The sequence below is a fragment of the Elgaria multicarinata genome, chromosome 21, assembly GCF_023053635.1.
Source record: "Elgaria multicarinata webbii isolate HBS135686 ecotype San Diego chromosome 21, rElgMul1.1.pri, whole genome shotgun sequence".
Lineage (NCBI taxonomy): Eukaryota > Metazoa > Chordata > Lepidosauria > Squamata > Anguidae > Elgaria > Elgaria multicarinata.
The window spans coordinates 12,399,556-12,411,998 of NC_086191.1; the positions used below are offsets into that span (position 1 = coordinate 12,399,556).

Genomic DNA, 12,443 nt, shown 5'->3' on the forward strand with positions numbered 1-12,443 from the left:
GCAGCAGCCAGGCACCTCTCCATCGTGCCTGGGTCCAGCTCCAGCTTAGAGTCCCCCCTCCTCCTACCAACTGTCTCTGCTGAACTTTTGCAACTAAGAATGTAGTGTCTGAATTTGCTTTGCTTTTCCTCCTCCTCCTCCCTCCCAATCCCCTTTCCTCTTGTGTCATTTTTTTTTTTTTTAGATTGTAAGCCTGTGGGCAGGGACTGTCAAGAAATATTATTGTAAGCTGTCTTGAGAGCCTTTTTGGCTGAAGAGTGGGATAAAAATGCTTAAATAAATAAAATAAATAAATTCACAAAATCCAGACAGAACAAAGTCTGTTCATTCGTACTGTGTCCCCGTGCTGCATAGGATGAGCCTGAATCAGTTTACAAGTGGGTGGTACCATGGAGGCACTGGGCTTTGGAAGCAGGAGACCTGAAAGGAAACGCACACACAGCCCCACTGGCTTCCTCACAGCCAAAGCTGAATAAAATTCCCAGCTGCTACGGGCAGTGGTTGATTATTCTGACTAAAATTCCCTGCCCATGTCTCTCCGAGGCAGAATACATTCAGTGAAATAAGAGAAAGCCGACAATTTTTTTTTTTATCATCCTTTATTCTTGTTGCAGAATCCATCATTTCTGGCAGCGGAATTTGCATCGTCTGAATGCGGAACTCAGTTTTTTTGTTTTCATTTTTAGCACAGGTCCAGCTTGGCCCGTCGCAGCGTGCGAAGATAGTTTTCTGCGCCTGATTGCGGAAAGTCCGTACAAAGAGCTTGGTTGTCAACGGCATACTAAGATAGTCTCCGGGGGCCGGTTGCGTAAATAGCAGTTGATACACACACACAAAATGGTTGTCAAGCCCTGGCAATTTTAGGAAGCTGAGAGGGGTGAGAAGCATCCCCAGTTTAGCATTTGTCTGCTTGGACGTCCCTCTGGCGACAGAAGCCGAATCCCAAGATCAACACGGGGCAGAGGCAACAATGAAGAATGCCCAGGCCCTCTGACAACCCCAGGAAGTAGTCGAGACGTTCCTGGAAATGACACATGCAGATAACCAAGTCCTTCTGCCGCAGTTCGCCTAGGATCAGAGCCACCCCATACGGTACCCAGAAGAGGTAAAAAAGCCAGGTGACATCAATAGGCGAGCTATATCCATCCCACTTGAGAACCGCCTTGACCAAAATCATCGCCAATGGCAAGATGACAAAAACAACAAGGCAGATGATGGTGTGGGCCAGAGACCACGGATATAACTCAACTTCCTGGCTCGGGATACAGAATTCACCTGTGCTGCTGCTGATGCCGGCAGGTATCCCGCAGAGGAACCCCACGAGCCAGAGGACAATGGGCAAGAGCAAGCCAGGGAAGCGCCAGGACATTTTCCACGCGCTGCCAGCCACCAGAAGGCCCTGAGCAAAGACGCAGCCGTATTTCAGTGCACGGGCCACCGGGCAGAAATTGTCCCCAAAGATCTGGCCCGGGCCCATTTCCACTGCGAGAAATGGCAAGACGGCACCAAAGACGGCAGCTGCCGTTGCCATCAGAAAGATCTTGGTTTTGCCGGCGTGGCGTTTGCCCCAAAATAACGGGTATTTGGCCAAAGTTATGACAAGGGCCATGTTGCAGAGTAAGCCCAGGGTGCCGGCTACCGCCAGGAATGCTGGGATACTGCTGCTGAAGACGGAGCAATATGTGTATTGGCATGGTTCAGTACAGGTGTAATCGTCACCTTCACCATAATTCTCTGTAAAGTTGCCAAACAGGTCCTCCCAATCCAAATCTGTAAAATCCAGGGTATGGGTTAGATTCTTGTCCTAAAAAAGAGGGGAGATACGACAAAGAGGTGACTTCCACAGCCCAGTTTTTCAAATGCATTAAGCCAGTAGTACTGGCACTAGTAACCTCAAGGCTGAATTACTGCAATGTGCTTCAGGCAGATAAAAATGCTCTCTGGGCAGATTAAAAACAACAACAAATAAACATGCCAAAAATGACTAGAAATGCAGTGAACTAATATTCAATAAATTGCTATTAAAACTCTATAGAAAACCTGACAAAACCCACAAGACTCTCCAGCCCACCAGCAAAAATGGGTGGGTCTTCAGAACCTTCTGGAAGAGTTGCAAAGGGGCCTGAGAAATCCCTGTTGGAAGTTGATTCCAGAGGTGTGGGGCCAACACTGAAAAGGCCCTTTACTTTGTATTCACCAACTTAATCGTCCTTGGCAGTGAGCAGTTGAGACTGAAGCAACTGGCCATGTTGAGCCTGGAGAAGAGAAGATGGAGGGGAGACATGAGAGCACTCTTCAAATACTTAAAAGGTTGACACACAGAGGAGGGCCAGGATCTCTTCTCGATCCTCCCAGAGTGCAGGACACGGAATAACGGGCTCAAGTTAAAGGAAGCCAGATTCCGGCTGGACATCAGGAAAAACTTCCTGACTGTTAGAGCAGTACGACAATGGAACCAGTTACCTAGGGAGGTGGTGGGCTCTCCCACACTAGAGGCCTTCAAGTGGCAGCTGGACAACCATCTGCCAGGGATGCTTTCAGGTGGATTCCTGCATTGAGCAGGGGGTTGGACTTAATGGCCTTATAGGCCCCTTCCAACTCTACTAGTCTATGATTCTATGAAGGGCCTCTGTTGATGTCCTCAGAGTATGGGCAGGAAGATACAGGAGAAGGTGGTCCTTCAAGTAACTTGGGCTCAAACCATTTAAAACCGTAAACCAGAGCTTTAAATAACTGTTTGCTGCCTTTTCATGATACTCTTGCTCTGCCTTGGATTAGAGCTGGCTGTGCAGGAAGCTAAGTGGATCTGGACAATGTCTTGATGGAGCTCCAGCTGTGAACTCTGTGAATGCCATCTTGAAGCAAGGTTGTAAGTAAACAAACCACGAGCATTCTCCATGTGTGTAGAGTTCTTTTTTTGTTGGTTTGTTATTGCCTGCACATCCCTCATCTGAATGCTCCCTTGTTTCCCTAGACCCAAGATTGATCAACATTTCAGGTCAATTTCTGTCTGAAGGATCAGGAGGAGAAAGACATAAACCTCCCTGGGTTGGATTTATTGGCTGTTTATGGAAGGTTCTGCATCCATTTTTTGCTTGTCATATGCACCCAGAGTAATTGCATTTGGAAGGAGATGCCCACAGCCTGGGCTTGAAAGGCAGAACTGCAAATTTCTCTGCTTGTAACTTTTGATTTAACTCCTCTTTGTTTCATTTCCACCTGAGAGAGGGAGTTGTTTGGTAATCCAGGACTTTCCAATACAAGGAGCATTTTTCCAGACACAGGACCATTTCTTCTTTGCTAAGGTTAGGGGTGGCAAAACTTTCTTGTATTAACTTAGGTTGGGCTGGTGTGATGGCATGGGATGCTGCAAACTTGATGAAGTTAAGCGGGTCTAGGCCTGGTCAGTTTCTGGAAGGGTAACCAGGGAACCCCGTGTACATTGATTCCTGCATTGAGCAGGGGGTTGGACTCAATGGCCTTGTAGTAGGGTGACCCTATGAAAAGGAGGACAGGGCTCCTGTCTCTTTAACAGTTGCATAGAAAAGGGAATTTCAGCAGGTATCATTTGTATATATGGAGAACCTGGTGAAATTCCCTCTTCATCACAGCAGTTAAAGCTGCAGGAGCTATACTAGAGTGACCAGATTTAAAAGAGGGCAGCTTTAACTGTGGTGATGAAGAGGGAATTTCACCAGGTTCTCCATATATACAAATGACACCTGCTGAAATTCCCTTTTCAATACAACAGTTATAGATACAGGAACCCTGTCCTTCTTTTCATAGGGTCACCCTAATTAATTACCAATATTCTGGGATTCTAGAACTGGAGTACGTTCTGTTTATGCAAGCTTTCAGTTACTTAGCTCATTGGCAGAGTTACACCTTTCCTATGTTATCATGCACATGTGTACTTTGCTATTTCTTTACTATTTTTAAACTAGTCCTCTCAGGAGCATACAACAATTAAATCCACAGAAGTTAAAAACACAAACCACATAATAAAGTAAAATGTCAAATCAAGTCCAATACATCAGCAACCTAGTATTACATTATTTATTTATTTATTTATTTATTTATTTATTATTGCATTTTTATACCACCCAATAGCCGAAGCTCATGTACATAAAAGGGACGGTAAAATGCTTTTGCACAGGTGCCATTTTTTAAATTATGGTTGTTCACTCTGCTAAAGAATCTAGCTGTATTTCGGCTAATGTTTCAAACATTAAAACTGAAAAGTGGCTTGTCTCTTTGGCATGGCACTGAAAGAGAGAAAGGGGTGGCAGATTGAGAGAGAGAGAGAGAGAGAGAGAGAGAGAGAGAAGGGTGCTAGAAAGGGAAGAGGGGTGGCAGAGAGAGAAAAGAGGTGCCCACTACCACCACCACCACGTGTCACCAAAATGACTACCTCCAAGAGAATGCAGCCCTTGAGGGAAAAGGATTTGTTACCTCTGCATGGAGGGAATGTTTAAGGTGCCCTCAGCCTATGAGAAAGAAAGTGTCCTTCAACCACGGGCATCCCGTGAGGTGCCAGGTTGGGCAGAAAGTCGTCTTTGCCTGAGCTGTGAACAGGAACAAAATTCTTGTGCATCCCTCCTTAGGTGTCCCTTGATGTAGGGAAGGATTTACCATTCTTTAATATGTGGGAAAGGTGTAGGAGGGTATTTGAGTGCATGAGTGTGTGTGTGTGTGTGTACATTTAAGGAGCAGTAAATCTATTTGGCCCAAAAAGAAGTCACTGAAGGACACACTCTACCAGCATGTGAATTAACCTCCCTCCTTCGCATTTGCTTTGATAACTTTATGCCTCCCCTGTCGGGCTGCTGCTCTGAATTAATGGAAATTTATTTCCCACCCTCGCTTTTTCTTAAATAAGTGTATTGTCTGGGAGTTATGTTTATTATGTGCCAGGCAGCCCTGGGAAAGGCTGAGGCTAAGAGAACTCTGCAGGAGAGGGGGAACCCAGAGATAGAGTACAGTAAGCAAGAGGGAAAACTTTAGGTGTGACAAAACCAGCCGCTGGTTGGTTGGTTGTTGACAAAATGGAGGTTGGCTTTCCCACAATGATGTCAGTACGGAAGACTCAATTTGTGGTCTGAAGGCTGCTGTAGGATGGGCAGCCTCACACACCAGGGCCTAAAAACCCTCTAGCTTCAGCCTCAGGGCTGTCACGACTTTTCAGGAACTAAAATAAAATAAGGGTAGACGAACCTGTCAATGTTGCTTTCATTTAGGCCACAGCTAGACCTAAGGTTTATCCTGGGATCATCCAGGGTTCGCCCCTGCCTGAGCACTGGATCCCCTGTGTGTCACCTAGATGAACAGGTTTGACCCCTGGACGATCCAGGGATAAACCTTAGGTCTAGCTATGGCCTTGGTTTCTCAGTTTTCCCATTTTGACTTTGGGTTGTCTCAAACATCGAGAATTCGTCCAGTCTGACGTTTGTTTAATCCCACAGTTTCAGAATATGTATATTGCTTGTTGGCATGAAAATTCCTACGTTTTTTTGGGCACACTGCCTCTTATATGTGCCCGTTTGAATACATTTTTGCCAAATATACCTCCCCCCAGGGGTTTTCCTAATACAATGCATATTTGAGCATTATTGTCTCTAATATGCTTTTTTTGGGGGGGGGTATACAAGGTACTTAACCCATTTTGGGATTGGGCTATGCCCCTTGGAAATTTCTTTTAGAGTTCTGACTGGTTCTGGCTGAAACCCAGAGTGGATTCACACCCCATTGAAAACAGAGCCACCAGCCTCCACTGCACACAAACCCCTTGTATTCTGCACACTTTTTTTTTTTTTTTTTGCACCAACGTGCATCACTTGCTTGCATTGATCTGCCTTTGCTGTTTTAATGCCCCTTCTGCAGTTTTGGAGAGAGGAAGAATAGATAGCCCTATGAAGAGAGACTGAAAGAACTGGGCATGTTTAGCCTGGAGAAGAGGAGATTGAGGGGAGAGATGGTAGCACTCTTCAAATACTTAAAAGGTTGCCACACAGAGGAGGGCCAGGATCTCTTCTCGATCCTCCCAGAGTGCAGGACACGGAATAACGGGCTCAAGTTAAAGGAAGCCAGATTCCAGCTGGACAGCAGGAAAAACTTCCTGACTGTTAGAGCAGTGCGACAATGGAACCAGTTACCTAGGGAGGTTGTGGTCTCTCCCACACTAGAGGCCTTCAAGAGGCAGCTGGACAAGCATCTGTTGGGGATGCTTTAGGGTGGATTCCTGCATTGAGCAGGGGATTGGACTCGATGGCCTTGTAGGCCCCTTCCAACTCTGCTATTCGATGATTCTATGATTCTATGAGAACAAAGGCATCCACCAGTCGGGGAAATCACAGCAGAGTCTCCAGGAAAGGAGCAACTCATCTCTGTTTTGACTGCAATTAATACACGAGAACAATGACTTGGCACGGGCCATGTTATCATGGTGGCACTCAGTTGATTGCCCTGGGAAAGGTGCCAATCTTGGCCTAGCCTGAGTCACGTTCTCACGAAAGCACCTGCTTTGTGTGGGGTGGGCGATGCGCCTCAATGTACACATCGCCGGCCTTAATGCAGCGTCTGAGTGAAGTGTACAAAATTATGCATTCCGCTGCTGGAATGCATCCACCGAGAACTTCTCTGAAACGCGACGTAATCTTTAGGCCGAAAGATGTCCAACAGTCCTGGCTCGACGTGTTCCACGGCTCAACCCTGACACCTGTTTTCACGTATTGAGGCTCAGCCCTTTGGAACAAATTGCTCCTGAGCGTATGCAGAGTGCATTTCTCCCCTCGCTGAGTTAATGCGCAGATCCCCACTCAAAAAAGGACAGTGAGGAGGGTTTCCAGATAAGGGGGTTGGCAGCTTCTAGACCGATTTCAGCTCTGGCATTTGCAATTTCGTAGAAATTAAGCACTATTTTTTATGTCTGTGGGTCAAAAATGGGTTTATTTATTCCTCACTTCCCCGAAGAATAACGTCGCTCAAACTGTGTGAACGGTGTGCATTTTATAAATATAATAATCTTCTTTCCTGTGCCCTTGGTATCTTTTTGTGTGTGGAAGGTGATGGAAGCATTTTTCACCAGGTTCCCCAAGGTTAGGATAAGATCACAGGGTTGAATTAGAAAAAGATGCAATGCCAGCCCCGGCTGATTCCTCCTCAACCATCCTTTAGACTCACAGCCCAACATGTGCCTCAAGCCCAAAGAGGAGAAAATGCGCTGGCTTTCCCTTCCTTCTTTCCTTCCTTCCTTCCTTTCTGCTCTCTCTCTCTCTCTCCCTCTAATGTTTCCTCCTTTCTTTCTCATCCTTCATTCTCTTTCCTCCTTTCTATCTACAATTACTTGTAGTGCGCTCTCTCTCTCTCTCTCTTCTGTCCTTCTTTATCTCTTTCCTCCTTCTTTCTTAAACATTCCCTCCTTTCTTGAATATTTCCTCCGAAATCTCCATTTATGCAAAACCACAGCTGTACACAGCACACCTTGGTCTAATTAGACCATTTGTGCCTGCAAAGAATTGTCCTGGAAGCAACTCTAGGCTGCAGTTCTCGTAGTTTGCCACACGGGGCAGAGACGCACAGAGCTGAGGCCCCCTCTTGGTCCTGGTCCGTGGCTATTGATACTGATGCAAGATGATCAATATTTACTGCCTGCCTCTAACCACTTGGCTTGGCTGTCATTGATCCACAAGCATAGTGCAGTGTGTCTCTAAAGGCAATTAGAGGCACATTGCTACCTGCCCCTGCCAGGATCTTTGAATTATTATTATTATTATTATTATTATTATTATTATTTGCATTTTTATACCGCCGATATAAAATAGCCAATAGCTGAAGCTCCCTGGCCTCTTCCCTCTATATACCCTGCCTCATACAATGACAAGACTCTAGGCAATATGAAACAAAAGGAGTCCATCCATCTATCCATAAAACAGCATTACTTGCGCATTCCGGAGCACAAATTAAGGAGGGTTTTGTCAAGAGCGATGCCGTTTGCTGCCAGAATGATGTCGTATAACAGTACCATTTTCCATATTGATATTTCAGTGTTTACAGATTGATCACCCAGCCTCCTTGTGTGGGTTTTCTTGTTAGTTTATATAAATATTATTATTTCTAGGCGCCTCGGCAAGAAATATTTGTCTTTCCTTCCGTCTCTCACACACTGTCATGGCATGTAAAATATCCATTTAAATCCCAATTTAAAAGCACTAAATCATCCAATTTACTGAAGTGTTGAACAGAAAGAGCTGCCTTTAGTGTCCCATCATTGGTCTTTCTTCGGATCCTTAATATTTGGAGAGGCCAGGACTGAACGTAGGCCCTTCTTCATGAGAAAGAGGTTGCAGATGAAGAAGGAGAGGGTCTTATCAGTGGGCCTCTGCTGGGGTGGGCTCCTTGCAGTGGCCAAAGCCTTGATGCTGGCCATCCTACCAGCCAGGAGAACCCACATCCCACCCCAATGGATTTCTGTTTATTTTGGCCTAGTGCTTGGGGCTGTCATTCAAGGATGCTCAGTTAATTCATCACCTGATTCTTAACTGGCTACATTTAAATTAGCGTTGTGCCAAACACCCCCTCCCCGCCTGCTTTTTAGCAACCTCTTCATTCCCCTGTGAAAGAGGCTGTGGTTTTTCTTCTTCTTTCATTGGGATGTTGAGAAAATTCAGAGAAATCCGCCTGCTTCACTTTGCCTAACGGCAGAGCCGGCCCGGAGGAAGGTAAAAAGAAGCTGCATCCCAGAAATTGTGGGAAGAGGTGAGAATTTTGGAGAAATTTCTCAGGGTGCAGAGATTCAGGGCTTACCTTACTGTAAGGAGGTGGCCAAGGGGAAGGTTTTCATTTACCATTCCTCTACCCTTCCCCCCCTCCCTGCCCACCATACTCTCCTTGCAGGCTTTCCTGAAAGCTGAGAGAAGCATTTTAGTTTAGTTTTGTTGTTTTTAAAAGTCAGAAGAAGAAGAAGGAAGAGGAGGCGGAGGAGGAGGAGGAGGAGAAGGAGGAGGAGGAGAAGGAGAAGAAGGAGGAAGAGGAGGAGGAGGAGGAGGAGAAGGAGAAGGAGAAGAAGGAGGAGGAGGAGAAGGAGGAGGAGGAGGAGGAGGAGAAGGAGGTCATCTTTCAACTTTCAGGCATTCAGAGGGGAGCCCCAAGGGATGAAATCCTGACTTGGTCCTTTCAGGGGCTTTCCAAGAAGCTGAAGCAGCCAGTGAAGCTGCAAGGACAGCAGAGGGGGCGCTCCAAAGAGCCCTGCCAGTCATACTCTTCTGCTATGGCAAAGGCTGTCGCACAAGAGCAACCAAAGGGCCTCTGTGGAGAGGTAGCCGCCCACCCCTATCATCCACTGAGAATCCTCCCAGTGAAAGCCAGATGGCGGGTGGGCAAGCTTTTGTGAGGGCCACCTCAGCTGGTTCTTCTGGCTGTGGGGCTCTCCAGAGAGCTGATGCAGTGGCGTTTGGGAAGGGAAGGGGGCATCTATGAGGCAAGGGATTAGGGGGCAGGTGCAGAGAAGTCAAGGGCTGGGGGCCCCCTCAGAACACTTAAAAGGGAAGGGCGGGACGGGGCAGCGATGTGCATCATCTCCTGCCTCAGGCAGCAAGAGGGCTTGCACATGGCTGGTTGGGGATGCTGGAAATTGTAGGATCAATTGTAGAGCAATCATGCATGCAGTTGTGCCCTGATAGCCTTCAAAAAACCCTGGTAGAACAGGGAAGTCTGCTCTAGCATCCCGGTGCCAAAAAGATAGCCAGGTGAACTTCCCTTGGGAGACCATTCCAGAGCTCGGGGGCCACCATCAAAAAAGCCCTCCCTCTTGGGGCCACCCTCCAAGCCTCAGGATGAGGATGTGCTTGAAGAAGGGCTTCTGTGGATGGCCTCAAAGTGCGGGCAGCTTCGTATGGGAGGAGGCATTCCATCAGGTCCTGAGGTACCTTGTGCCACCTACCATCTTCCCAGGAATTCTCCAGTTCAATGCTAAATCCTCCACCACAAACACACACACACACACACACACACACACTCCTCCCAAATCCAGGCTGAACTTTCTCTTTGGAGAAACGAAGTTAAACTCTTTGAGCACCCAGCAGCACTAGGAAAGTTGGAGCGGGAAGACGCCGGAGGGTGCACTCACCAGATTAATGCAGTTGCCCATGGTCTGTGTGGTGAGTGAAGCGGCGTCTAGCGAAGGAGTCTACGCTCTTTCAAACCCAGCTGACTGCAAGAGGTGCTGAATGTTCTTATAAGATAAGGAGTGGTAGGGATGTGTGTGTATGCGTGTGTTTGAGAGAGTAAAAAAAAGGGGAGGAGATAAACAGGAAATGCACACACATCTTGTCCCTCCAGACACGGGCGATAAGGCAGAGATGTCTGGCTAATGATACCTCCGGAACATTGGGAGTTGGACGCAATCTTCAGGGTTTGATGAGAAAGGGGGTGGGTGTATCCTGCCCGGACTTCTGTGGGGTGGAGGACTTTCCCCCTAAGGCATATTTGGAATATCGTCTGCCAAACGGAGGAAAGCCCCTAGTTCAAGGTGTTTTCCTATCTTCCTCTCCAACGCTGATTAGGTTCCTCCAGGAGGCCTGCTGACCCAACGGCTTCAACCAAGCCAGGCCATGAGCCAGATTTTGCCCCCGAAAGCTGTTTTTTCAACCTCAGGCTTCGACCCTGCAACACGGGTGAACCGTCCTTTTAAAAAGGCAGTCCTTTTGGAGCATGTGCAAAGGATGTTTCCCCTGCGCTCAACCGCCAGGGATAGAGGTGCCGTGATTCCAAGCCCTCCTACCGAGATGTGGGACCATAAAGAGTGTGGTGCAAGTCACAAAGCTTTATTCGGTAAATAGATGCCACTTCACACCTGAAGAGAGTGTGAAAGCTAGGAGCTATTCTCGAAGTTTAATTACCCTAAAAAAGCAAGGCAGTTGCCTGTCAACTCACTGGACAGTTTCTCCCGCAGTGCCAGCAGGCTTTTACTGAATCCCTCCTTCAGGGATGGTCTTTGAGTTGAAACTTCGGCTCTTGGGCGGTATAAAAATGCAAATAATAATAATAATAATAATAATAATAATAATAATAATAATAATAACAACCACCTCTGGTGAGTGACTGCTCCAGCAGACGGCTCCCACCTCCTCTCAACCGTCTACTTGACCCTGCAGCAGATTCTGGGGTCCCTCAGCTCTGATGTTCCCTCCCCCTCTGACAGAGACTGAGTTCCCAGTGGTGAAGGGGAGGGTGATCTCTGAGCCTGGGTGGCCTGTCCTGATTCATAGAATCATAGAATCATAGAATAGCAGAGTTGGAAGGGGCCTACAAGGCCATCGAGTCCAACCCCCTGCTCAATGCAGGTTGTTGTTGTTTATTTGTTCAGTCGTTTCCGACTCTTCGTGACTTCATGGACCAGCCCACGCCAGAGCTTTCTGTCGGCTATCGCCACCCCTAGCTCCCCCAAGGTCAAGTCCGTCACCTCCATCTTGCCCTTGGTCAGCCCCTCTTCCTTTTGCCTTCCACTTTCCCTAGCATCAGCCTCTTCTCCAGGGTGTCCTGTCTTCTCATTATGTGGCCAAAGTACTTCAGTTTTGCCTTTAATACCCTTCCCTCAAGTGAGCAGTCTGGCTTGATTTCCTGGAGTATGGACTGGTTTGATCTTCTTGCAGTCCAAGGCACTCTCAGAATTGTCCTCCAACATCCCAGTTCAAAAGCATCGATCTTCCTTCGCTCAGCTTTCCTTATGGTCCAGCTCTCGCAGCCATAGGTTACTACGGGGAATACCATTGCTTTAACTAGGCGAACCTTTGTTGTCAGTGTGGTGTCTCTGCTCTTAACTATTTTGTCAAGATTTGTCATTGCTCTCCTCCCAAGAAGTAAACGTCTTCTGATTTCCTGGCTGCAGTCAGCGTCTGCAGTAATCTTTGCGCCCAGAAATACAAAGTCTGTCACTGCCTCCACGTTTTCTCCCTCTATTTGCCAGTTATCAATCAAGCTGGTTGCCATAATCTTGGTTTTTTTGAGGTTTAACTGCAACCCGGCTTTTGCACTTTCTTCTTTCACCTTTGTCATAAGGCTCCTCAGCTCCTCCTCGCTTTCAGCCATCAAAGTGGTGTCATCTGCATATCTGAGATTGTTAATGTTTCTTCCTGCAATTTTAACTCCAGCCTTGGATTCGTCAAGCCCAGCACGTCACATAAAGCATCCCTGACAGAGGGTTGTCCAGCAGCCTCTTGAAGGCCTCCAGTGTGGGAGAGCCCACAACCTCCCTAGGTAACTGGTTCCATTGTCGTACTGCTCTAACAGTCAGGAAGTTTTTCCTGATGGCCAACCAGAATCTGGCTTCCTTTAACTTGAGCCCATTATTATGTGTCCTGCACTCTGAGAGAATCGAGAAGAGATCCTGGCCCTCCTCTGTGGGACAACCTTTTAAGTATTTGAAGAGTGCTCTCATGTCTCCCATC

At 47.2% G+C, this 12,443-nt stretch overlaps 1 protein-coding gene across 1 annotated transcript; it reads right to left on the reverse strand.

The window, feature by feature from the left end:
- Positions 1-586: 586 nt before the first annotated feature.
- Positions 587-10,215, reverse strand: ACKR1 (atypical chemokine receptor 1 (Duffy blood group)). Its single transcript, XM_063146176.1, has 2 exons — positions 10,124-10,215; positions 587-1,804 (listed from the first exon to the last, which is right to left on the reverse strand). Exons 1-2 carry the CDS (start codon positions 10,142-10,144, stop codon positions 896-898), a joined length of 930 nt encoding a protein of 309 aa, XP_063002246.1. The 5' UTR covers positions 10,145-10,215; the 3' UTR covers positions 587-895.
- Between the last annotated feature and the right edge of the window lie 2,228 nt (positions 10,216-12,443).